The sequence below is a fragment of the Antedon mediterranea genome, chromosome 11 (genome assembly GCF_964355755.1).
Source record: "Antedon mediterranea chromosome 11, ecAntMedi1.1, whole genome shotgun sequence".
NCBI lineage: Eukaryota > Metazoa > Echinodermata > Crinoidea > Comatulida > Antedonidae > Antedon > Antedon mediterranea.
This window is the reverse complement of record NC_092680.1, coordinates 5,749,276-5,776,500: the sequence shown is the minus strand read 5'-3', so window position 1 is coordinate 5,776,500 and position 27,225 is coordinate 5,749,276. Positions and strand designations below refer to the sequence as shown.

General features: G+C 32.6%; 1 protein-coding gene across 1 annotated transcript in view; it reads right to left on the bottom strand.

Annotated features, from left to right (window-relative positions):
* The window catches only part of LOC140062282 (threonine--tRNA ligase 1, cytoplasmic-like), a 37,982-nt gene extending 12,032 nt beyond the window's left edge, over positions 1–25,950 (bottom strand). The window contains exons 1-17 of the mRNA XM_072108426.1: positions 25,846–25,950; positions 25,201–25,266; positions 24,378–24,459; positions 23,798–23,897; positions 23,027–23,272; positions 22,616–22,733; positions 22,107–22,171; positions 19,956–20,034; positions 19,380–19,526; positions 18,803–18,901; positions 18,316–18,411; positions 17,709–17,779; positions 17,176–17,338; positions 16,374–16,511; positions 15,648–15,728; positions 15,022–15,122; positions 13,743–13,844 (exon numbers count right to left, since the gene is read on the bottom strand). Of these exons, the coding sequence (XP_071964527.1) occupies positions 13,743–13,844; positions 15,022–15,122; positions 15,648–15,728; positions 16,374–16,511; positions 17,176–17,338; positions 17,709–17,779; positions 18,316–18,411; positions 18,803–18,901; positions 19,380–19,526; positions 19,956–20,034; positions 22,107–22,171; positions 22,616–22,733; positions 23,027–23,272; positions 23,798–23,897; positions 24,378–24,459; positions 25,201–25,266; positions 25,846–25,929 (1,838 nt within the window). The 5' untranslated portion in view covers positions 25,930–25,950. The remainder of the gene's footprint in view (positions 1–13,742; positions 13,845–15,021; positions 15,123–15,647; positions 15,729–16,373; positions 16,512–17,175; positions 17,339–17,708; positions 17,780–18,315; positions 18,412–18,802; positions 18,902–19,379; positions 19,527–19,955; positions 20,035–22,106; positions 22,172–22,615; positions 22,734–23,026; positions 23,273–23,797; positions 23,898–24,377; positions 24,460–25,200; positions 25,267–25,845) is intronic.
* Between the last annotated feature and the right edge of the window lie 1,275 nt (positions 25,951–27,225).

Here is a 27,225-nt window from a genome sequence, read left to right as displayed (position 1 = left end):
ATTACGTCGTGCCTAGATGGACCTATAGGCTATGGTTTTAGTATGTAAAGACAGTGGTATTCATTAGTTGTAATTGTAACTGACCTAGAACTCAGAAGGCTCAAATTTAAATAGCAATCAAGAATGAAAATGTGACTTGCGGCAAATATGGCTCATTGAGTAAGCGGCCCGTGCTTTCAGAAGTACTTAACTACTGTATGTAAATTAGTTTAAAGTTAAAGAAGCTGATAATACTAATAAAGGTAGACAAAGTGTAACATTCCTGTGTACTAGCAATATCGTCATGCACAGGAAATATTCTTAAGCTCTGTCTACACTATCAAACTTTATGTGACAAAAATGTGATGTACCCATATATGGACATGATGATGTCATATCACTACCATATTTGGGGATATCACAACCATATTTTGGGATATCACTACCATATTTGGGAACATCACACTTTTTTTTGTCAAACTAGTAGACAGAGCTTTACTATGAATTTGACACATTATACTTTTATTTTACTAATTTTAAATTCATAATCATAACGGCCAAGGATTAACTTTTACATCCATTAAAACCAATTGCACCTGGGGTTTATTTTTACTGTACATCGTATTGGTGAAGCATTAGTTTTGGTCCTCAGATTTTTTCCTAATCCCCTGCTCTAATTTTCTAAGAAAACCCTTTTGTGGTAATAACACCTGTTAGCTACAAAAACATCGACTTTAAATTAAATCCAATTTTAAGCCAATTTTAATACGCAATTGCTAATGAACATGAACATCCTGAACTATAACTAATAAAAGTAGATTATAAGGCTATAAAACAAATAACTTCAATAAATGTAAGTCACAATATAATTGAGGTTTAATGTTCGTAATCTTTCTTAGTTTAAAAAACCTTAGGACACCAACAATATACTCATTACTCAGTCTACTCATGTACACAATTTAATGAAAATTATTTAATATTGGCAACAATAATTAAAACTAGATTTGAACTCGTCACTTCGGACGAGTTAGGTTATCCGCAGCGCAAAGGCCACGGCACCAAAGGCCACGGCACATCATACGTTAGAATATTGTGCGCGCAGAAAAACGATTATGCCATTGAAAAAAAATGTTAGTGCGCCCTCTATTTTGCGTCACGTCTATGTATATACGGTATACACTATATACTGTATACGTACTACATACAGTGCAGAATAGGTGAAAAGAAGTGACCAAAGTTATTGACGCTTTTGAACATGATGACGTCATAACAATTTTAAAAATGGTAAATCATGCGAAAGATAATTGATTGACCTAGACAATAATAAAAAAATTGAGGGAATTGGAAGACGGATAAAGGAGATGCGCTCTATTAAATGTGACGAGCTATGACGAAAGAGTCAAAAATCCTATTTTTGATATTCGAGTGGCCATACGATGATGTCACAATGTCCGGTTAGCCAAATCGATGCCTGATTCTATATCTACAACTCATCTACATTCAGAATATGTAATTTAAAAAAAGTTCACCACGTAGTTTACAATCTATGACTGTTTTAAAAAAGGCATAATTTTGACGAATTTTTGAACTTTTTCATCAAAAACGCGCGCAAATTGTTCAATTCTACGTGCTCGTATGACGTGATTTTATGTCGAAATTGATTAAAAATTGGTAGAATTACTAGAAAAGGCTGAAAAAACAAAAATAAAGCAAAAAAAAGATGTTTTTGCTCTAAGTGCGCACGCGCGCGTAAAAAAATTGCGCACGCGTGGGAATTTTTGAAATGCTTAAAATGACCTGAAACGCGTAGAAAGTTGATTAGAAATTGATTTTACGCATTTTGAAATTTTAAACGCGCGTGCGCGCATAACTTTCTGTCAAACATGCCATTTTTAATCCATAGAAAGTTTTAGCATGTTATGACTTAAATTTTCACCAAGTTTCAATACAAAATGTCTTTTAGTTTTTATTCTATAATCAATCATTGAAATTCATAAAATTGCGCGTAACTTACGCTGCGCAACTCGGACGTGACCGAAAACCTTATTACGACATCTTCAGATAGAGGTCAATCTTCTGATAAAGTTATGCAATGTTATGTTAAGAAGATTTAGAGATACACTAGCAACAAAATTCGTGGAAAGAAAGAAGAAAATAGAAAAAAAAGAAAAATAAAAAAAAAAAAGATCCTGACAATAACAAGGGGTTATCCGCCAAGTGCGGATAACCAACTAGATTTGAACTCGTCACTACGGACGAGTTAGGTTATCCGCAGCGCAAAAGCCACGCGCATGACACATAAGTTAGAATATTGCGCGCAGAAAAACGATTATGCCATTGAAAAAAATGTTAGTGAGCCCTCTATTTTGTGTCACGTCTAAGTATATACGGTATATGCTATACTGTATACGTACTACATACAGTGCAGAATAGGTGAAAATAAGTGACCAAAGTTATTGACGCTTTTGCAAATGATGACGTCATAACAATCTTAAAAATTGTTAACCATGCGAAAGATAATTGATTGACCTAGACAATATAACAAAATGGTGGGAAATGGAATACGGATAAGTAGAGATGCGCTCTATTAAATGTGATGAGCTATGCGAAAGAGACAAAAATCCTATATTTTATATTCCAGTGGCCATACGATGATGTCACAATGTCCGGTTAGCCATATGTATGCATGATTTGATATCTACCACTCATCTACTTCCAGAATCTGAAATTTTTAAAATGTTCACCACGGAGTTTAGAATCTATGATTTTTTAAAGAAAGGCATAGTTTTCACGATTTTTTGAACTTTTTCATCAAAAACACGCGTAAATTGTTTAATTCTACGTGCTCGTATGACGTGATTTTAGGTCCAAATTGATTGAAAATTGGTAAAATTACTAGAAAAGGCTGAAAAAACAAAAATCAAGCAAAAAAAAGATGTTTTTGCGCTAAGTGCGCACGCGCGCGTAAAAAAATTGCGCACGCGTGGGAATTTTTGAAATGCTCAAAATTACCTGAAACGCGTAGAAAGTTGATTAGAAATTGATTTTACGCATTTTGAAATTTTAAACGCGCGTGCGCGCGTAACTTTCTGTCAAACATGCCATTTTTAATCCATAGAAAGTTTAAGCATGTCAAGACTTAAATTTTCACCAAGTTTCAATACAAAATAACTTTTAGTTTTTATTCTATGATCAATCATTGAAATTCATAAAATTGCGCGTAACTTACGCTGCGCAACTCGGACATGACCAAAAACCTTATTACGACATCTTCAGATAGAGGTCAATCTTCTGATAAATTTATACAATGTTATGTTAAGAAGATTTAGAGATACACTAGCAACAAAATTCGTGGAAAGAAAGAAGAAAATAGAAAAAAAAGAAAAAAAAAAACTAGATTTGAACTCGTCACTACGGACGAGTTAGGTTATCCGCATCGCAAACGCCACGTGCACGTCATACGTTGGAATATTGCGCGCAGAAAAACGATTACGCCATTGAAAAAATGTTAGTGCGCTCTCTATTTTGCGTCACGTCAAAGTATATACGGTATACACTGTATTCTGTATACGTACTACATACAGTGCAGAATAGGTGAAAATAAGGGACCCACGTTATTGACGCTTTTGGACATGATGACGTCATCACAATTTAAAAAATGGTGAATCGTGCGAAAGATAATTGATTGACCTAGACAACATAAAAAATGGGGGGAAATGGAATACAAATAAGTGGAGATGCGCTATATTAAATGTGACGAGCTACGAGGAAAGAGACAAAAATCCTATATTTTATATTCGAGTGGCCATACGATGACGTCACATTGTCCGGTTAGCCATATTGATGCATGATTTGATATCTGCAACTCATCTACTACCAGAATATGTAATTATAAAAAAGTTTTCCACGTAGTTTAGAATCTATGACTGTTTAAAAAAAGGCATAATTTTCACAAATTTTTAAACTTTTTCATCAAAAATGCGCGCAAATTGTTTAATTCTACATGCTCGTATGACGTGATTTTAAGTCGAAATTGATTGAAAATTGGTAAATTTACTATAAAAGGCTGAAAAAACAAAAATCAAGCAAAAAAAATATGTTTTTGCGCTACGTGCGTACGCGCGCGTAAAAAAATTGCGCACGCGTGGGAATTTTTCAAATGCTCAAAATGACATGAAACGCGTAGAAAATTGATTAGAAATTGATTTTTCGCATTTTGAAATTTTAAACGCGCGTGCGCGCGTAACTTTCTGTAGAACATGCCATTTTCTCTCCATAAAAAGTTAGCGCATGATATGACTTAAATTTTCACGAAGTTTCTATACAAAATGACATTTAGTTTTTATTCTATGATCAATCATTGAAATTCATAAAATCGCGCGTAACTTACGCTGCGCGATTCAAAATTTATAAAAAAAAGTTTCTTGCACATCTACATCTACAGGGCAATCTTTTGACAAAGTTATACAATCATATGTTGGACAGAATTAGAGATACGCTGCGAACAAAAAATGGGGGAGAAGGGTGTAAAGAAAGAAATAAATACTAGATTTGAACTCGTCACTACGGACGAGTTAGGTTATCCGCAGCGCAAAAGCCACGTGCACGTCATACGTTAGAATATTGCGCGCAAAAAAACGATTATGGCATTGAAAAAATGTTAGTGGGCTCTCTATTTTGCGTCACGTCTAAGTATATACGGTATAACACTATATTGTATACGTACTACATACAGTGCAGAATAGGTGAAAATAAGTGACCAAAGTTATTGACGCTTTTGGACATGATGACGTCATCACAATTTAAAAAATCGTAGATTATGCGAAAGATAATCGATTGGCCTAGACAATATAACAAAATGGGAGGAAATGAAACACGGATAAGTGGAGATGCGCTCTATTAAATGTGATGAGCTATGCGAAAGTGACAAAAATCCTATATTTTATATTCGAGTGGCCATATGATGACGTCACAATGTCCGGTTAGCCATATTCATGCATGATTTGATATCTACAATTCATCTACTTCCAGAATCTGAAATTTTAAAAATGTTCACCACGGAGTTTAGAATCTATGACAGTTTAAAAAAAGGCATAATTTTGACAAATTTTTGAACTTTTTCATCAAAAACGTGCCTAAATTGTTCAATTCTACGTGCTCGTATGACGTGATTTTAAGTCGAAATTGATTGAAAATTGATAAATTTACTAGAAAAGGCTGAAATAACAAAAATCAAGCAAAAAAAAGACGTTTTTGCGCTACGTGCGCACGCGCGCGTAAAAAAATTGCGAACGCGTGGGAATTTTTGAAATGCTCAAAATGACATGAAACGCGTAGAAAGTTGATTAGAAATTGAATTTTCGCATTTTGAAATTTTAAACGCGCGTGCGCGCGTAACTTTCTGTCAAACATGCCATTTTTAATCCATAGAAAGTTTGAGCATGTTATGACTTAAATTTTCACCAAGTTTCAATACAAAATGACTTTTAGTTTTTATTCTATGATCAATCATTGAAATTCATAAAATTGCGCGTAACTTACGCTGCGCAACTCGAAATTCGAAAAAAAAAGTTTCTTGCACATCTACAGCTACAGGGCTATCTTTTGACAAAGTTATACAATCATATGTTGGCCAGAATTAGAGATACGCTGCGAACAAAAATCGTGGAAAGAAAGAAGAAACTAGACATGAAACTCGTCACTTTGACGAGTTAGTTATCCGCTCGACAAACGCCACGCGCACGTCATACGTTAGAATATTGGACACAGAAAAATATTAAGGCATTATGACCTGAACTGAAGAATATGATATGCTGTTAGTGCTGAATTCTGTCAATTTTGTGTCATATAGTATATACATGCAAACAGTATAATCTGTATACATATTACATACAGTGTAGAATAGGTGAAATTACGGGACCCGCCATTTATTCCAATTTTTAACATGGCGACGGTATCAAAATGAAACACTTAGATAGCAATTTCAGAAGGAAATTATCTCAGGAACAACATATTAACGTGTAGAAGAAATTTGAATACGTAAAATATAGATGCGCACCCTTTTAAATGTGATGAACTATTACGCAAAATATGAAAATACGTCTTTTTTTATTCAACTGGCCATATGATGACGTCCCAACATCCGATTGGCAAAATGTTTACATGAATTCGTATCTACAATCCAATAGCTTCCAGAAAACGTTTTAATCGTGATTATCACATTTTATTTTGATGAGCTATAACAGATTAAAATTTACTGTAAAGATAAATATAAGTGACCCACGTTATTTATATTTTTAGACATTATGACGTCATAAAAATAAAAAAATGTTTACTCTTACGTAAGATAGTTGATTGACCTAGAAAATTTCAAAATCTGGGTTAAAATGGAATACGGATAAGTGGAGAGGCGCTCTATTAAATGAGATGCGCTATGACGAAAGATAAAAAAATCCTATATTTTATATTCGCGTGGCCATACGATGACGTCACAATGTCCGGTTTGCCATATCAATGCATGATTCCTTATCTACAACTTATCATCTTCCTGGATATGTAATTTAAACAAAGTTCACCTCGTAGTTTAGAATCTATGATTGTTTAAAAAAAGGTATAATTTTGACAAATGTTTGAACTTTTTCCTCAAAAACGCACATAAATTATCCAATTCGACGTGCCCGTATGACGTAATTTGAAGTTGAAATTAAATTGTTTCAAAGTTGGTAAAATTACTATAAAAGGCTTGAAAACATAAATCACGAGAGAAAAATGGTTTTCAACGCTACGTTCGCACCGCGCGCGTAAAAAAAAGCGCGCGCGTGGGAATTTTTTACATGCTTAAAATGACATGAAACACGTAGAAAGTTGATTAGAAATTGATTTTTCGCATTTTGAATTTTAAATTAGCGTGCGCGCGTAACTTTGTGTAAAACACGCAATTTTTTATCCACAAAAAGTTAGCGCATGATATAAATTAAACTTTTGCTAAGTTTCAATTTAAATTGTTCTATGGTTTTAAATCTATGTTAAATACGCGAAATTCATAAAATTGTGCGTAAGTCACGTTGCGCATTTCTGACGTCATTCACAATAGGAGGTGCACAACTTCATGTGAATGCCCATATGTTGACAAAGTTATGAAATGTTATGTTTACACGTTTTTTAGATACGCGAGACACAAAAATAGAGGAGAAATGCGCGTGCGCGCGTAACGTCTTGTAAAACATGCCATTTTTAATCCACAAAAAGTTTTCCCTTCATATGACTTAAATTTTCACAAAGTGTCAAAACAAATTTATGCTTGGTTTTTAGTCTATGATCAATCATAAAAAATCATAAAATCGCACGTAAGTCACGTTGCGCAACTCTGACGTCATTCAAAAATAGGAGGTGCACAACTTCACGTAAATGCCCATATGTTGACAAAGTAATGAAATGTTATGTTTACAAGTTTTTGAGATACGCGAGACACAAAAATGAGGGAGAAAGAAATAAGAAAAAAAAAAAAAAAAAGTAACAGGACGATTACAAGCAGTTATCCGCTACTAAGCGGATAACTAACTAGACATGAAACTCGTCACTTTGACGAGTTAGTTATCCGCTCGACAAACGCCACGCGCACGTCATACGTTGAAAATTTGCACACAAAAAAAGATTATGGCATTATTACCTGAATTGAAGAATATGATGTGTTGTTAGTGCTGAATGCTGTATATTTTGTGTCATATAGTATACACAGTATAATCTGTATACATATCAACGACAGTGTAAAATAGGTGAAATTACAGGACCCGTATTTTATTCCAATTTTTAACATGTTGACGGTTTCAAAATGAAACGCGAAGGTAGTAATTTCGGAAGGAAATTATCTCAGCAACAACATATTAACGTTTAGAAGAAATTTGAATACATGTAATATTGATGCGCGCTCTTTTAAATGTAATGAACTATGACGCAAAAGATGAAAATACGACTTTGTTTATTTAATTGGCCATATGATGACGTCACAATATCTAATTGGCGAAAAGTTCACATGATTTAGTATCTACAATCCCATAGCTTCCTGAAAACGTTTTAATCGTGATTATCACATTTTATTCGTACGAGCTATAACAGATTAAAATTTACTGTAAAGATGAAATTAATTACCCTGTTAATTAAAATTTTTAGGCATGATGACGTCATAACATTTAAAATATTTTTAACTCATGTGAAAGATAGTTGATTGACCTAGATAATATTAAAATCTCGGAGGAAATGGAATACGGATAAGCAAGATGCGCTCTATTGAAAGTGATGAGCAATAACGAAAGAGACAAAAATCCTATATTATACATTCGTGTGGCCATACGATGACGTCATAACATCCGAGAGGTAAAAATTGTGCATGAATTTATATCTACAATTTATCTTCTTGCATAATAAGTTTTAAAAAATTGGGGTCACCTTTGATCCTGAAGAGCTATAATAGATTCAAAATAGGCATTATTTTGACAATATTTTATAACTTTTTCAACTAAAACGTGCGCAAATGGTCTCAATCAACGTGTTCATATGACGTCATTTTAATTTGAAATGATGTCAATCTTTTTTAAAATTACTAAGAAAGGCTGTAAAATCATAATTCAAGAGAAAAACACATGGTTTTCATGCTACGTGCGCACCTTACGAGTAAATTTTTTCGCGCGCGTGGGAATTTTTGACATGCTCAAAATGTCCTGATCAGCGTAGAAAGTTGATTAGAAATTAATTTTGCGCATTTTAAAATTTTAAATGCGCGTGCGCGCGTAAGTTTTTGTAAAACATGCCATTTTTAATCCATATAAAGTTTTCCCTTGATATGACTTAAATTTTCACTAAGTGTCAATACAAGATGACTTTTGGTTTTTAGTCTATGATCAATCATAAAAAATCATAAAATCGCGCGTAAGTCACGTTGCGCAACTCTGACGTCATTCAAAAATAGGAGGTGCACAACTTCACGTAAATGCCCATATGTTGACAAAGTTATGAAATGTTATGTTTACAAGTTTTTGAGATACGCGAGACACAAAAATGGAGGAGAAAGAAATAAGACTAGACATGAAACTCGTCACTTTGACGAGTTAGTTATCCGCTCGACAAACGCCACGTGCACGTCATACGTTAGAATATTGCACACAGAGAAATATTAAGGCATTATGACCTGAACTGAAGAATATGATATGTTGTTATTTCTGAATTCTGTTATTTTGTGTCATATAGTATACACAGTACAATCTGTATACATATCACAAACAGTGTAAAATAGGTGAAATTACGGGACCCGTATTTTATTGTAATTTTTAACATCTTGACGGTTTCAAAATGAAATGCAAAAGTAGAAATTTCAGAATGAAATTATCTCAGCAACAACATATTAACGTGTAGAAGAAATTTGAATACGTGAAATATTGATGCGCGCTCTTTTAAATGTAATGAAATATAACGCAAAAGATGAAAATACGACTTTTTGTATTTAACTGGCCATATGATGACGTCACAACATTCGATTGGCACAATTTTCACATGATTTTGTATCTACAATACAATAGCTTCCTGAAAACGTTTTAATCCTGATTATCACATTTTATTCTTACGAGCTATAACAGATTAACATTTACTGTAAAGATGAAATTAATGACCAACGTAATTTAAATTTTTAGGCATGATGACGATAAAAAAATTAAAAAATGTTTAATTCATGCAAAAGATAGTTAATTGACCTAGAATATATTAAAATCGGGGTGAAAATCTACTACGAATAAGTGGAGATGCGCTCTATTAAATGTGATGAGCTATGACGAAAGAGACAAAAATCCTATATTTTATATTCGCGTGGCCATACGATGACGTCACAATGTCCGGTTAGCCATATTAATGCATGATTCGATATCTACAACTCATCAACTTCCAGAATATGTAATTAAAAAAAAGTTCTCCATGTAGTTTAGAATCTATGACTGTTTAAAAATAGGCATAATTTTGACGAATTTTTGAACTTTTTCACCAGAAACGCGTGCAAATTATTTAATTCGACGTGCTCGTATGACGTAATTTTAAGTCGAAATTGTTTAAAGGTTGGTAACATTACTATAAAAGGCTGAAAAAACATGAATCACGCGAAAAAAATATGTTTTTAACTCTAAGTGTGCACCGCGTGCGTAAAAAGTTTCGCGCGCGTGGGAATTTTTGACATGCTCAAAATGACATGAAACGCATAGAAAGTTGATTAGAAGTTGATTTTTCGCACTCTAAAATTTTAAACGCGCGTGCGCGCGTAACTTTTTGTGAAACATGCTATTTTTAATCCATAGGAAGTTTGCGCTTGATGTGACTTAAATTTTCACAAAGTGTCAAAACAAAATTATGTTTCGTTTTTAGTCTATGATCAATCATTGAAATTCATAAAATCGCGCGTAAGTCACGTTGCGCAACTCTGACGTCATTCAAAAATAGGAGGTGCACAAGTTCACGTAAATGTCGATATGTTGACAAAGTTACGATATGTTCTGTTTACACGTTTTAGAGAAACGCGACGCACAAAAATGACAGAAGGAAAGAAGTATAATACAGAAAAAAAAAAAAAAAAAAGATGATGAAACAGGACGATTACAAGGAGTTATCCGCTACTAAGCGGATAACTAAATAGAAGAAAAAAGAGAAAGAGAAAAAAAAAGATCCTGACAATAACAAGAGGTAATCCGCCAAGTGCGGATAACCAATTAATAATTGACTGAGTTAAATGTGCTAAATTTCATTCAGTTAATAATCATTAGACACAACATGTTCACTATCTAAAGTCAAATAGGGCAGGTATGACTTTGAATTGAATGAAGGGAAAGTTATGTTGTTCTTGTGGGATGCCTTTAACCATAAGGTTATGAATATTCTAACTGTATGGAATAACTCACCAAATAAGCCTAGATTAATTCAAATGCTTAGTAAATGCACATGTATTTAAGATTATGTGTGTCCAGTGAGGATCAGGAAAAAAGGAGAGGTTATTTGATATGGTCTATCTAAAGCTTGGTTCTCACCAGAAAATAAATATAAATATAAATAAATATAGATCTCTATGCTAGAACACATAAGGTATCACAAGTGTAAACACAAGCTACAACTATTGGTTGTGTGCAACATAAACTGATATTCCTCACTTGTATGTTTCTCAATTTTTAGTGTGAGTACCAAATAAAACAAATAATTAAAAAAACATTTTGCTATATAGCAAGTGTGTGGTGAATTAAACGCTAGTAAAGTTTAGATTTGAGAAGAAGCATAACATCCAAAACATTGAGACATTCTTAACCACGCTTTATTTCTGTTTGGAAACCTAACTTATTGTATATTTAATTCAAAACAAGCAACTTCAGCGACATCAATGTACTAGGGAATCCAATTATGTTTGTTCCATCCTATCTATAGAAGGCTAAATGGATTGTTATTCATAAGATAAAAAATGCTTTTAGTGACTACGCACAAACACAAATATGTATTGAGTGCACAAAACAGATCAGTCTGGAAGCCGAACATTATCATTAAAAATGAACACAAAAATAAAGGTTTAAAAGCATGTTTTAAAATCAAAAAGATAATATAATGTTCTACTAAGCAGGTTAAAAATGCACTTAACACAAGACAAACAAATTACTCAAATGATTTACTTCATTGAATTGCATAAAATGCACGATCTTGCTACATTACTGTTTAATTTGAAAGAGATTGTATTTTTAATATGAAAGTTTGATACATTTAATAATACATTCAAGTAGGAAAATTCATTTGATCGTGTCGGGATTCAATATTTGACATAGTTATGTCATCATCAGAAATGAAATATCCATAAAATTCAAGGTCACCAACCAATCAATTAATCCTTACATATTGACCAATCATAATTAATCCCTACCTATTGACCAATCATAATTAATCTCTACATATTCATCAATCATAATTAATCCATACAAAGTGACTGATCATAATCAATCTGTGCATAATGACCATATCATAATTAATCCATACATATTGACCAATCTTAATTAATCCATTTACATATTGACCAATCTTAATTAATCCATACATATTGACCAAACATTATTAATCCTCACATATTGACCAATCATAATGAATCCGTACATATTGACCAATCATAATAAATACGTAAATATTGATTAATCATAATCCGTACATATTGACCGATCATTATTGATCCTTTTATATTAACCAATCATAATTAATCCTAAAAGGTGCTATATCAGTTAACTAAATTTCACATCTACTGTAGGGATCGCGGTTCGAATCCAACTCTGCCGGATTGCTTGCATCCTTATGTAAGATACTTTACTTACGCTTGCATCTCTTCACCCAGGTGTATATGGGTATCAAGACACAAATTTGCGTTGATTACTAGCTGCATTATGGGAGTATGTTTCCATACGTGTTTGATGCAAAAATTACCAGGGGTAATAATGTTTAGTGCTTAGAGGTTTAACAACATTAGGCGCTATATAAATCCAGGATATTATTATTATTATTTACTTAAAAAACAGGTACATATGTTGTAGTACACAAACAATACAGTACTACACCAGGCAGATTTAAGGAGATAAAACATAGAAAAGACATACAAAATTAACAAGATCTTCGGCCTAGACTCTTTGTCTGCACCTGGGAATGTTATTAACATGAATGTTTGATAAGGAAATTATTATGAAGCTGCATGTGCACAATATATCTATTTTATTACAACCTGCTTTATGAATTACTGAGAATAATACAACACATTGTAAAATATGAACATAAAAAACATAATACGCTGCACAGACATTTTTAAAGTAGTAGTAAAAATTATGTTCTGTCTCAGAAATAAAATATTCATTTCATACATTTAACTATCATCACTGGTGGTAAGAAATAGGTCTGTACCTTCTAAAACTTTACAGACATTTACCAGATTTATTTTAATTTTTTCCCCACACCTCCAAAATGAAAATTAAACCTGTGTTTTTCTAAACTTTTCTCGTTTCATGTTCTAAGGTATATGCAGTGAAACTTCATTTTATGTAAATGACCAAAATAAAAAAAATACGTACAGTACATACAACATGGAATTTGTAAAATCCAGGTTGCCGTGTTTGCCTACATTATTTACAGCACGCAGTGGTCACTAGCTACTGTAACTGTATGGTAGCCCTAGACTAATCTAGGCCTAGCTGTGAGGCTAGGCCACAGAAAATATATACATTACATACATATTTTTCAACAACATTTTACAACAAAATACATTGTGAGAAGTCACTAATAATAAAAACCCATTAGTGTTTTACACTGTAGTTTTTTTTTTAATGTTAATATTTGAAATTAGAAAATAATTCATTGGAAAAAAAAAACTTCACTTTTGTTAATACACCATTAAATATTTACAGAAATATAGACTTGGCCTTGGAAATATGAATTATGAAATGAAGAATATAAGTAAACAAATATGGTCATATTTTATTGAAAAGCATTAAAGTGTATGTTTATTAAGCTATGTCTACACTACCAAACACTGTGTCAAATAAATGTGATGTACCCATATATGGACATGATGATGTCATATCACTACCATATTTGGGCACATCACACTTTTTTTGTCAAACTAGTTTGATAGTGTTCTGTAAGATGTATGAATGGAATACTGTATTTTAAACATATGTATATTGTATGAATTTCTCTAAGATAATTTGTTAAAACCAACTCACCATTTACCGCCACAACTTTCAGTAAGAATTGCTATCATTCGTTCAACTGATCCCAAAATTGCACGATGCACTATTACCGGTCGTTTCTCAAGACCATCATTGCTACAAAATAATAGAATTATTCACAAGTGATAAAACCAACTCAAGAATTCCAAGACTAGTTTTGAAATTGCAGTTCACTCAAGTTTAAATTCCAATAGATTATATTGCAAGGAATTGTTCAGCCTTTTTATTTACAACTTTTAGGTAATACTGCCTCATTGATTTACTTTTGTATTGTTTTATGTCTTACTTTGTACTGTATTTGAAAATTGGCGAAATAAGTGATATGATATATTTATGATTCTTATAGTACAGGTGGGTTTATATGAAAAGACCTTATATGGTGAGCTTGTACAATATAATGGGTTATAGAGTAGGTGAGCTTATATGACAGGATGGGCTTATACATCAAGGAGGGCTTATACTGTATAAAAGGTAGGGTTTATATGAGAGGGTGGACTTATTCAACAGAATGGGCTAATACAACAGCATGGGTTTATATGAAAGAATGGACTTATTCAACAGAATGGGCTTATACAAACCGTAGGGTTTATATGAGAGGGTGGACTTATTCAACAGAATGGGCTTATTCAACAGCATGGGTTTATATGAGAGGATCGACTTATTCAACAGAATGGGCTTATACAAACCGTAGGGTTTATATGAGAGGGTGGACTTATTCAACAGAATGGGCTAATACAACCGCATGGGTTTATATGAGAGGATCGACTTATTCAACAGAATGGGCTTATACAAAATGTAGGGTTTATATGAGAGGGTGGACTTATTCAACAAAATGGCCTTATACAAACCGTAGGGTTTATATGAGAGGGTGGACTTATTCAACAGAATGGGCTTATTCAAGAGCATGGGTTTATATGAGAGGATTGACTTATTCAACAGAATGGGCTTATACAAAATGTAGGGTTTATATGAGAGGGTGGACTTATTCAACAAAATGGCCTTATACAAACCGTAGGGTTTATATGAGAGGGTGGACTTATTCAACAGAATGGGCTTATTCAAGAGCATGGGTTTATATGAGAGGATGGACTTATTCAACAGAATGGGCTTATACAAAATGTAGGGTTTATATGAGAAGGTGGACTTATTCAACAAAATGGCCTTATACAAAATGTAGGGTTTATATGAGAGGATGGAATTATTCAACAGAATGGGCATATACAACAGGGTGGGTTTATATGAGGGTGGGATTATTGGCAGGGTGGGCTTATACCTGGAGAACTTGAGGTTAAATCTGATTGGTAACTGGAAATCAAGCTGTATTGTAGCACACTGATGTGACCGCTTCAAAGCATCTTGAATGGTGATGTCAATCTAAAAAAGAAAAACAAACTCACATCTAAAAGAAATCCTGGAATTAGACTGAATTTTAGCCTACCATTTGTCTAGCATTATTAGGAAAGAATCGGGTGTTACTCATCGACATCAAGTTTAATCTTCTAATTTGCAATACATTATTTGGAGACAATTGTGTTGTACATTACAACTTCTGATGCATAAATGTATGATAACAAATGTAAAGCTCTGTCTACACTATCAAACAACAAATGTGATATTCCCATATATGGATATAATGATGTCATATCACTACCACATTTGGGCATATCACACTCTTTTTGTAAAACTACTTTGATAGTGTAGACAGAGCTTAACACGTAAATACAATGTTTAGGACAAGGTCTTTTTTTGGTTGTTATTTCTTAATGTGTTGTCTAGACATAGAATGGTATAATCAATGTTTAACTTTCAATACATCTGTGAATTAATGGTTTCTGTATTGCCTACAAACTATTTTGTTGTTTTATTCATTGTGTCATAAAAAGATTCATAACAACAAACCTTTGGTCCATAAAACGCACCATCTTCTGGATTCAATTTCCAGTTGTCGCCAAAAGCTGCAGTCAGACTTTCAGCGAGTTGCTAAAAATAAAAGAATTATTATTATTGTGAAGTGAAGTCACTGCCGTCTCTAAGCCTTTGTCTACCCTATCAAACTTTATGTGACAAAATGTGATGTGCCCATATATGGACACGACGATGTCATATCACTACCATATTTGGGCACATCAAACTTTATGTCAAACTAGTCTGGTAGTGTAGACAGAGCTTAAGAAAAAAAAGAGTTGCACACAAGTTGTTATATTGAGTTTTTTTTAGGCTCATCAGCAAAGACTGTTCCTCATTAATCATTCTGGAGACCTCAATCTATGTCATCATTTGAGCCATGTGTTGAACTCTGACCCTAAAACGGTTATAGAGAGCTTTTGACTTGCAACAATCTAGGACCTACACATATTGTGTTGTTGATCATCACCTGTACTTAGAATCTTCAAAAGTGTCAAGGAACCAAGCAAGGAAGCACATCCTAGGTCATAGGTAACATATAAATTAACATAGGTCACAGGTCAAATAAAAATATCTTCAACGTGATACAATAGATTAGCTGATTAGCTTTACAATAAGCCTCACAATAGAGTTCTGCGGCGCTGACGTCACAACGGTAGGTGGCGCTGCGTGGTTGCTAGACTCTATAAGGGTGCATGTGTGCATTTAAAAAATACTTACCTTTTCTGCATCATCCCATACTTCTATTTCTCCCAAGAAAGTCTTAGGCCTCGTTGAGAGGGCTAGCTTGTATGTGAATCCAAAAACACTGTACACAGTTTTCAGAAAGTCAAAACATCCAGATATTTCTTGTTTAATCTGTAACAAAATTAATTTAATACAAATTTTAATTAATCTAAATAAAACATGTCTGCAAAAATGTTTTCAAACTTAAGTTAATTTTAATTTTATTATTCTGTCAGAAGTTCAGCAACATTATTCATGACAATCAAGGACTTACGAAAGTTGGAAAAACTCTCGAAAAAATCTGTATAAGCAGCAGCTGATATAAACTACTTATTTTTAATAAATATTGGGGAAAATTAACAAAGTATATACAACTAAACAACATCTGAAATGTATGTTAAAATAATATAATAATATAAATTAAAAAAATTACTGGCTTTTAACTGTGTATTGTGTTGCCAAATTTTAAAAATAGAAATTAATAAAACACCCACACAAGCTCCTTGAATTAACCAAGAAAAAACAAGTTATATTTGATGTTTATTGCTTTTGATTAAAATAAAATAACATATACAATACTACTGTTTTAATTAAAATTAATCTCTGTCATCACTCACTAAAAGGTTTAGATTATTATTATTGTTTTTTTTATATTATTATATTGACACACATCCAAGAATAGCCACTTACACACATTTACAGAACAAAACAAACCTCTTCTTTATGATTGGAAAAGTTAATGTACATGCTGTTGAAAAAAAAAATTACTTAAAGAAATGACAAAAATTATTTATACCTGATCTTGTACACAAAAGATATGAGCATCATCTTGTTGAAACCTACGTACTCTAGTCAGACCTGAGAGGGCACCTGACAGCTCATTACGATGAAGAACGCCAAAATCTGCCATTCGGAAAGGAAGTTCACGCCATGATCTCGGACGATGATCAAAGATAAGGCTAAACCCCAGAGAAATAATGTAAAAAATATTTTTTTGTGATTTTACAGATGTTAAATAAAATTGATATGGGTCTGTAGTTGTTGAGGTCATGTGTATCACCAGATTTGTGAACTGGAAACTATAACAAAAGAGTGTTTCCAAATGTCTAAAAATATGTTTGTTGTGATAATGTTGTTGATGATGACAAATTATTGCTAACTCCTTATATTTAATATAGTATGTTATAACCAAACCAAACATTACCAAATAAAAAAACCAATTATTGCTAACAATTTTTTTATTTTTTTTTAAATATCACTGGATATTATCAACACTTTCAGCATATAATTATTTTTAAAAAAACCACTATACTTTAATCATTTACTTACCAATGTCCTGGACAATTCATAGGTTTTAAGGCATAAGTTTCCTTTTCTACATCAAACTTAAATATATTATCCTGAAAAAAAAATTAAAATAAATTTATCCTACTAATAAAAATATTATTTATTATTGTCAGTATAGCTGCGTATCCCTAGTTTAAAGCTCTGTCCACACTATCAAACTTTATGTGAAAAAAAAAACTTTCATCCAAAAGCCTATTTTCTCGATCATATTACTGCATTAGCTGACAAATCCGTAAATAAACCCTTTCTCCCAACTCAGGGTGTCTTTTAAGCTCTGTCTACACTATAAAGCTAGTTTGACAAAAAAGTCAAATTTGGTAATGATGTGCCTAAATATTTCATTTCATTTCATTATTTATTTGGTCTATTTAAGTATATACAAAACAAAAAAAACTGAAATTTGGGAGACCAGGGTCAACCTAAGTGAACTTAATCACTGTAGCTGAGCCGGTCATAGTGATATGACATCATCGTGTCCATATATGGTCACATCACATTTGTTTGTCACATAAAGTTTAATAACATAGACAGAGCTTTTAATGGCAACTGAAATTTACTTAAATAAAATAGAATTAGTTGTCCAACATACCTGGTAATGCTGCCAATGACCTGATGTCATCCATAACTTACTGTTGTAAATGTTAGGACTGACCACTTCTTGGAAACCACGTTTACGGTACTCAGACTAGGATAAAACAGAGAAAGAATTATGCTTAAATCATTATAATAGTAATGTTAGGTTTGCGGTATGTCATGTGTTTTCAAAAGGAAATCAAGTATGGTTGGTAACCATAGGGTTATTGACCGCATCACAAGCCAAATATATTACTAATAATTATTATATTGTTGTGCATTTGATCAAAGTATCAAAGAGGGTCTCAGAATATCAATTTCCCCTTTTAGGTCCAACTTGTAGTGTAATTCACTAAAATAAAATTGTATATATATATATATATTCTATATTCCAAAATTAATGAATGTTTCTGGATGTCTGTAATATGTCTTTTAATTAATATTTAAAAATATTGCAATTGTATATGCTCAATTTATTGGAAATTCCTTAAATCCTGTTTTACCTTGATGAAGTCAACCAGTGCATTGTAGATGTGTGCTCCTTTAGGCTGGAAGAAACAGCTACCAGGACTCAACTCATGGAAGAAAAACAACTCTTGCTCCTGAAATAATACCAAACAAAATCATGTTTACAGTTGGACATTCTCATCTATTTATGGCTGGCATTATGTAGAGATATTCACCAAGTAGTCACACAAACTCTTATCTAAAGGCTTGTCTACACTATCAAACCTTATGTAACAAAAAAAGGTGATGTGCCCATATATGGACATAATGATGTCATATCACTACCATAATTGACCATATCACTACCATATTTAGGCACATCACACTTTCTTGTCAAACTATTTTGATAGTGTAGACATAGCTTGAAGTGAATATCACTTAAGGAATCCTTAAATATGTATTGCAATGGACAGCCGCTAATAGAAACTACTGTTCACTGATAATTTAGAACTAAATCCTCCTAAAGTAGTTGGTAATTCATTTACAGTAATCTAGAAAGAGAGTGTCAGCGAGTTATAAACAATATTTAATCATTTTAGTGTTTAATAATTGAGTAGTTTGGGACAGTCTCACCTTTCCAATTTTTCTGTGGTCTCTTTTGGCAGCCTCCTCTTGGAACTTTTTCCATTCCTTAAGTTGTTTTGTATCTGGGAATGATATTCCATAGATACGTTGCAGGCTTTCAGCTTCACAATTTCCTTCCCAGTATGTGGCGGAATTCTAGAAAAAGGATTAAATATATTAATTTCAGAAAACTGGAGAAAATCAAGTAATCATTGGTTAAATTTTATCATAATAAATACTTTTCTAATTTATTAATTTTATATGATATATTAGTAATAACATGAGTTTTCTTTTTTTTTCTGTTTCAGATTCATTGAATTTCGAAAAACAGTTCTAAAGCTCTGTCTACACTATCAAACTAGTTTGACTAAAAAAGTGTGATGTGCCTAAATATGGTAGTGATATGCTTAAATATGGTAGTGATATGACATCATCACGTCCATATATGGGCACATCACATTTTTTGTTCACATAAAATTTGAAAGTGTAGACAGAGCTTTTACTCTTAGATAAAAGGTAAATTTGTATGGTTGTTATATTATGACTATTTCTAAATACATTTTACTGGTCAAATATTAGACTTACCTTCACAATATCAAAAGCTTTGATTTTACCGGTGTGTCGGACATGAGGACCTCTGCACAAATCAATAAGAGGTCCACACCTAAATCAAAATTAGAATAAACGTGTAACTAGTAATCCACTTCATTTATGTCACAAAGCATGCTAATGACAAACTGTGGCGTTTGTTTGCTTAAGTATGGCGTTTTTTTTAAACAAATGTGTTAAATGAATTAGTACAATAAATATTTTATTTTGAGGCAGAAACAAGAACAAGTTTTATGATCCTGCCTATGCAGCACCTATTTCTTTCCTGATATTTACTACATGAATTATCATTAGAAAGTATATTGTTTGAAGGTTTGCATCGCAAAATCAAATGTTGATATAAAGTTTGCGGTACACCGTGGAGGAAGGTACATGTATATTTAGTTCTGAAAAGAAGTGTTGAGTTTCTCAAAGTTTCGATCATGTACTTGGATTGTCCTCAGGATTGAGATACCGCAAACTTGATATCAAGTATTTTATTGTTAGGATGTTATGGCAGCAAAACATGCTAACATTCAACTTCTTGTACGATACAATATCATACAGTATTTATTTATTTATCTGGGGTAGCACTAACATTTCATTTTGTTTAGCCATTTGGCGAAAGTCAAAATATTTTTTTTAGTCAAATCAGTTTATCTATAGCCAAAATGGCTAAAGTCAAATTTTTTTATTTAGCCAAATGAATCGGTTTATAGCCAAAATTTAAAATTTTTGAAATATAGTGGTAAAAATATTTTAGTCAATTTATCTATGTCAACAGGTCTATACACTGTTCCCTGAACATTTTTGTAAGGCATTGAGATAAAGAACCATGCCTAAATCACTGTATGATTAAAAAAAATATTTGTTTTTGTATTTTTTTTACATGATCAAAACAATTCTTCAAATTGTTTTTAATCATACAGCATTTATACAGTTATCAATTTAATAAGAAACATTTAACAGTTTTCTGAAATCCCCTTTACTTTTGTTTTTTTACGCTTGGCTGGTCATGGCGTACCAGGCGAAAATCGTGTCCTAGAATCACCGCCGCGCAGCGGGTTAATGTTTTTAAATTGGGTATGCTCAAGAGGTGCGAAAGTGCAGAACCGCCGGCCTAGGCCTACAAAATTATGTACAACAACGCAACGGTATATCGTATGCTAAAAATATTGAGGAAAATTCCTAGCAAACGAACACTCGTATCGTTGTTAAAAGTAAGATAATATAGGCCAAAGCACAGAGTACACGTCTTTCCATCCCTCAAGGCTGCGCCGAAGCGTTTCTGTCAGGGCGAGAAATTTCCGATTATTATTTATTTACACAAAACAACACAGAAGCCGGCGACCGGCCCCGCTCAGATGCACGTGTGTGTTTAGCTAAATCCCCGTTAGACTCTACCATTTCCCGCATGTTGTTTTGTTTACACTACTGACGCACGAGGGAAGTTTATTAAGGCTAAAATATGAAACTACATTAAATTGGAAGACTCTAAAATGCATAACGCATACATTTTTGATTTCGATAAGATTAAGACGTCATTCATCGAAGATACTATAATGTTTCTTTTTAATCTGAAAAGTACACCCCTATCGAAAAAATAGACAATCCCGGTAATTAGCCGACCGTCGGCTACGTAGTCGATCGTTTGTGCAGCGCACAACACGTGATAGTTTGGGTAGACTTCATCATCCATGTGTCGTGTAACGTCTTTCTCTCTGTGCAGCTTGAAGTAAACAACGTGATAACGAACAAAATAAATGCTTGGAGATCGACAAATGGACCTTTTAGTTGGACTTTATGCTTTCGCCAAAATGATTATTTAATTATCTATTTTATCATATGTCATCGCCAAAATGGCTAAAGTAGCCGTTTTAATTTTCGCCAATCTAGAAACGTTTTCGCCCATGGCGACTTGGCGATCGGCTAGTGCGAGCCTAGTTTATATTATATTTATTATTTATACCTTATTTATTTATATTATATTTATTTATTATTTATACCTTATTTATTTATATTTTTTAAAAGTTTTTTACTTTAACAAGATAATTTAAAGTTATTTGATGTGTTTAAAGATTAGATTGTGAGGATTGCATAAGTTTTTATTAATCATCCAAATTAATGAATACTAAAGTTTGACTATACCTGTAAACAGTTGTGGTTGGCGTTGTAATTCTTTCATTTATAATCCGATGTTTGAATTGATTATACTGAAAAATAAAATCAAAAAATGTAATCAAAATTACACTATATTGCATTTTCTATTATTCACACTATAATATATATTCAAAATTGGTTTGAAAACTAATTCATAATTTATTACTGTTATCGGTTTTAATAATGAATTTTATTCACAGTGCATTCAAACTGTGTTTATTTGACTTGAACATAATGATAAATTTATGCAGTGAAACATTCTCCGATTATTCTGCACAAATAAAATACTTGTGTGTGTGTATATATAAGACATAGACATCGCTTTATTCATCCATAGATTTGGAAGTTACAGATAGGAATATCTTGGGTGAAAAATAGTAAAGCTCTGTCTACTCTATCAAACTTTATGTTACAAAAAAATGTGATGTGCCCATATATGGACATGATGATGTCATATCACTATCATATTTGGGCACATTACACCTTTTTTGTTTTACCTCAAACATCTTCAGCAGATCTTCTTTTGTCATCTCTAATCTTTCAAATGGCTGCTTTTCCTTGACAGCAGATTTCACAATTTGATTAAGAGAGCCAAAGTCATTGCTTGAGACTTGCCTAATTCAATTGTAAAAAGATATATAAAACACTTAAATGTATTATTGTCATTTGATTGGTTGATTTTAATCACAAGCTGTGCATTATTTTCTCCATTTCAATGATTAAAGGTTCTATTAATAGTCATCTTGTAGCAATTGGTAGGCTTAAAGATTGTGACCGTCCACCGTCTATAATTTCTGTACTCTGTCGAATGGAGAGAATCTTTTCAACCCATTAAAATAGTATCCCCATTCAACTCGTAAACATCAATTATTTTTTTACCATGTCATATACATTGTTTTATATATTACCTGTCCTCAATAAACATATCATAGTAGAAACCATTTTCAATGGGAGGTCCGTAACATAGACATCCACCATAATGGCGTTCCATAGCCTCGCCAAGAATATGAGCACTAGAGTGCCAGAACACAGCTTGAGCCTCGTCGTTGTCAAACTTTAAAAGCTGGATGCTACAGTCACCCTCTAAAGGGCGATCTAAATCCCATAGGATTCCGTTGACTTTAGAAATTACTGCATTATCTGCAAGGCCTTTGCTGAAAAGTAAAATATAGTGTCTTTGTTTAATACTGTGAACCTGGATTAATATACACATGTGGTAAGTCTACTATTTACCAACTCACTAAGCAGTGTAGTAGCAATGTAATACATTCTCATGATTGGTTGATCAATATTATTAGCTAATATCTGATTCAGACATAAAAACTTTTAAATCAAGCTGTTACTTTCTTCATTTTTATGTGTGAAAGCATTTCCATGTTAAATTGATGAAATCACGGAACAAGTCAGTGATTTTACAAGTCTCAGTGAAGCCTGTAAAGATGTCATCATTGTAACATAAATAACCCATGTGACATTTGTGTTGTGTAAATCAGGAATTAGTGGAGTGAGGCTTGTATTAATAAATTTCTGACAAATATGGCAGTAACACGATTAACATGTATGTATAAACCATTCAAAACAGTGCTTTTCATTTTGTTTCTAAAAAAACTAAACTTTCTTTTAAACAAGCCAATCCAGAGTGTCCTATTCTTGAATGTTTGACTGTAGCCATAGTTTACCTTATACCCATAGCAACATCATATGGAGTGGTTCTCCAGGATTGGCCATCAACAACGTTCCCATCTGGAAGTGTCACTTTTATAGGTGTTGGCTCTTTAGCTGGAAAAACAAAAATGATATAATAATATACAAATACATTTGAATAACATAATTATAAATTATGAGCTCACTAAACATATATTAACAACTTTCTAGATATTATTTGTCTTGTTATGGAGTTTAGCTCTTTTTTAGATTATCCTGTGTGTGCCAAGCCATAATGTTATCCAATAAGTATATAGTCTATTACAATTTGTCTCTGATTTTTTAAAGATGTATTGTCTCATAAACCATTGACATCCAGTCAATTTGACTACTTTTTGCGTTAAATCAGTAATTTTTGGTCAAAGTGATTAACTAATATGTGACATTAAAATGCCATATTAAAAAAAAATGTTTTTCAGGGGAACAATACAGAATATATCTTAAATAATGACATACATTTCTATTGGATCTGATCAATGGAGTATTTTGCCGAAAATTTTACAGTTATGAAACGTTGACATTTAGATTTTTAAATAATGAATAAAAAATCAATACCTGCTAGTTCTTCCACATATTTAGCTTTTAATTTGTCAAACAAATCAATTCGAGTTTGGATATATTCTGGCCATGGGTTTAACTGAAAAAACAAATACATATGATAAGAATAAATTGTATTATTATTTAAAATAATAAATAATAATAATAAATTATATTTTATTTATTATACCTAGGTAAAATGTGAAAACAACCTCAAATATGAAAAAGTATCCACCAGAAATGTGGAAAATGCATCACCCGCAAATGTGAAAATGCATCATCCACAAATGTGAAAATGCATCATCCACAAATGTGTAAACAACCACAAATGTGCAAACAACCACAAATGTGTAACAACCACAAATGTGTAAATAACCACAAATGTGTAAACAACCACAAATGTGTAAACAACCACAAATGTGTAAACAACCACAAATGTGTAAACAACCACAATGTGTAAACAACCACAAATGTGTAAACAACCACAAATGTGTAAACAACCACAAATGTGTAAACAACCACAAATGTGTAAACAACCACAAATGTGTAAACAACCACAAATGTGTAAACAACCACAAATGTGTAAACAACCACAAATGTGTAAACAACCACAAATGTGTAAGCAACCACAAATGTGTAAGCAACCACAAATGTGTAAACAACCACAAATGTGTAAACAACCACAAATGTGTAAACAACCACAAATGTGTAAACAACCACAAATGTGTAAACAACCACAAATGTGTAAACAACCACAAATGTGAGAACGCATCATCCACAATTGTGAGAACGCATCAACCACAAATGTGAGAACGCATCATCCACAAATGTGTAAACTAACCTCAACAGCCTCTACACTTTTTCCTTTTGACTTTTGTTTCTTTTGCTTTGTACCCTCATCACCTGCCTGTTTAAAAAAAACATTTTAAAAAACGACTTCACAAAAATTGCCTAATAATACAAAACAAACATGTGTGGTCGTCACTGAGTAGAATCTAACAATATTTTTAAAAAGAAGTTGTAATCTCCACGCAACGCAACATGTACACACCCAGTGAGTGAGGGTATTCTGTAAATTGAAAGTATAAAGTAAGGTCAACATGGTCGGTCATGGTCAAGTTTAGGCCTATAATATGCTAAATTCTAATGCAATTTCACACCTGAACCCAAACAAACACAGTGCAACACACACACACAGTACAGTACACATTACATAGTTATTACATCATCTTATTCTCTCCAGCAAAAAATTTATCAAATTCTCAGTGCATGATAGGTAATCTAAAAATGTAATTTTGGTTATGGAAACAATGAATAATAATTAGCTAAAATGCCACTAAACAATAATGAAAAACCTAGGCCTAGCCTAGGGCCTAAATAATCTCAGACTGCCACGCACAGCAATCGAAATACACACGTAATCAGCCATGTGTTGCAGCCTTGAATCAAATAAGGCTAGAGAGAGGGTGTGTTGAGACTAACTAACCGGTTCGATGCTCATATTGCTAGAGTTCCTGACACAAATTTGACGTTGTATTCTCAAAATACTTCTAAAAAGTAAAGAAGACATAGAAATAAAATTAATACTGAAAATGTCAATAGTTATCGTGCCTTTTTCACGTCTTTAATGTCCAGCTCTGCCACGCTATCAGCTACTTTGTCAGCCATATTTCGGAAAATTGTTATTTTTTATAGCAAGATAGATACTCATTTGGGTCTAGTTTTTGTAAGTAAATGCAACATACAGTATAAAGAAACTTATTTTACACTTAATAAAGTAAAAATAAAGAAATATGAACAATTATTAGACTAAAATTTGTTTTTGAATACTTTAAATTCTTTTGTTAATCAAATCCAAAACAATTAGCAAGCTAGAGAGTCAACTACGAAGACCCACACGTCCGGTCAGTCTAATTACCGAAAACAACCGAAAATAACCGAAAACAACCATAAACAACCGAAAACAACCACAAACAACCGAAAACAACCATAAACAACCAAAAACAACCATAAACAACCGAAAACGAACCGAAAACAAACCGAAAACAACATAAAATAATCTAAATACCGAAAACAAATTTGTATAATATTTTTTAAATGTCGCCCTCTATTGATGGGTGTTTCTAAATCTACTAAGACCATAACAGAGACAAAAAACCGCGCGCGCAAAAGCCAAGGAAGACCCTACGATGACAGTGTGCACAAAATACAACTAAAAATCGTACAATCAATCAATTGATAACATCGCATTTACTTACAGAATCTATAAAAATATTTTAATTTTAGTCTTTCGATTTTTGATCCAGAAACCAGCGCATTAGGCCCTACTCCTTACAATAATTATGAATATGTTAATCCATAGTATAGAAAGTAAATTGACTATGGTTAATCATGATCAATTTAATTATAGATTTTCAAAGATAAATTATACAAAGATACTAGGGACTATAAAGTATACTTAAAAGAAGCTCACTATAAAGGATTCACAATAAAATCTATTCAGTAAAATTACTGTAGTCGAGTAAATAACGTTTTTATCCTTAATCGCTTCAGTATTCACTTAAGTGACGAAACCGGGGACGAAAACGCAAAGTTAGGTAAAATCATGCTTTGTTTTTGAAAAGACTAAAAACGAAATGTGTTTATAGATTTTGTAAGTAAATGTAGTCTACGGTGTATTTCATTGAATTTGTACGATTTTTAGTTGTATTTTGTGCACACTACCATTTCGTAGGGTCTTCCATGATTTTTGCGCCTCTGTGTATGGTCTTAGCTTTAGAAACACCCATCAATAGAGGGCGACATTAAAAAAAATATTATACAAAATTTGTTTTCGGTATTTAGATTTTTTAAATTTTGTTTTCGG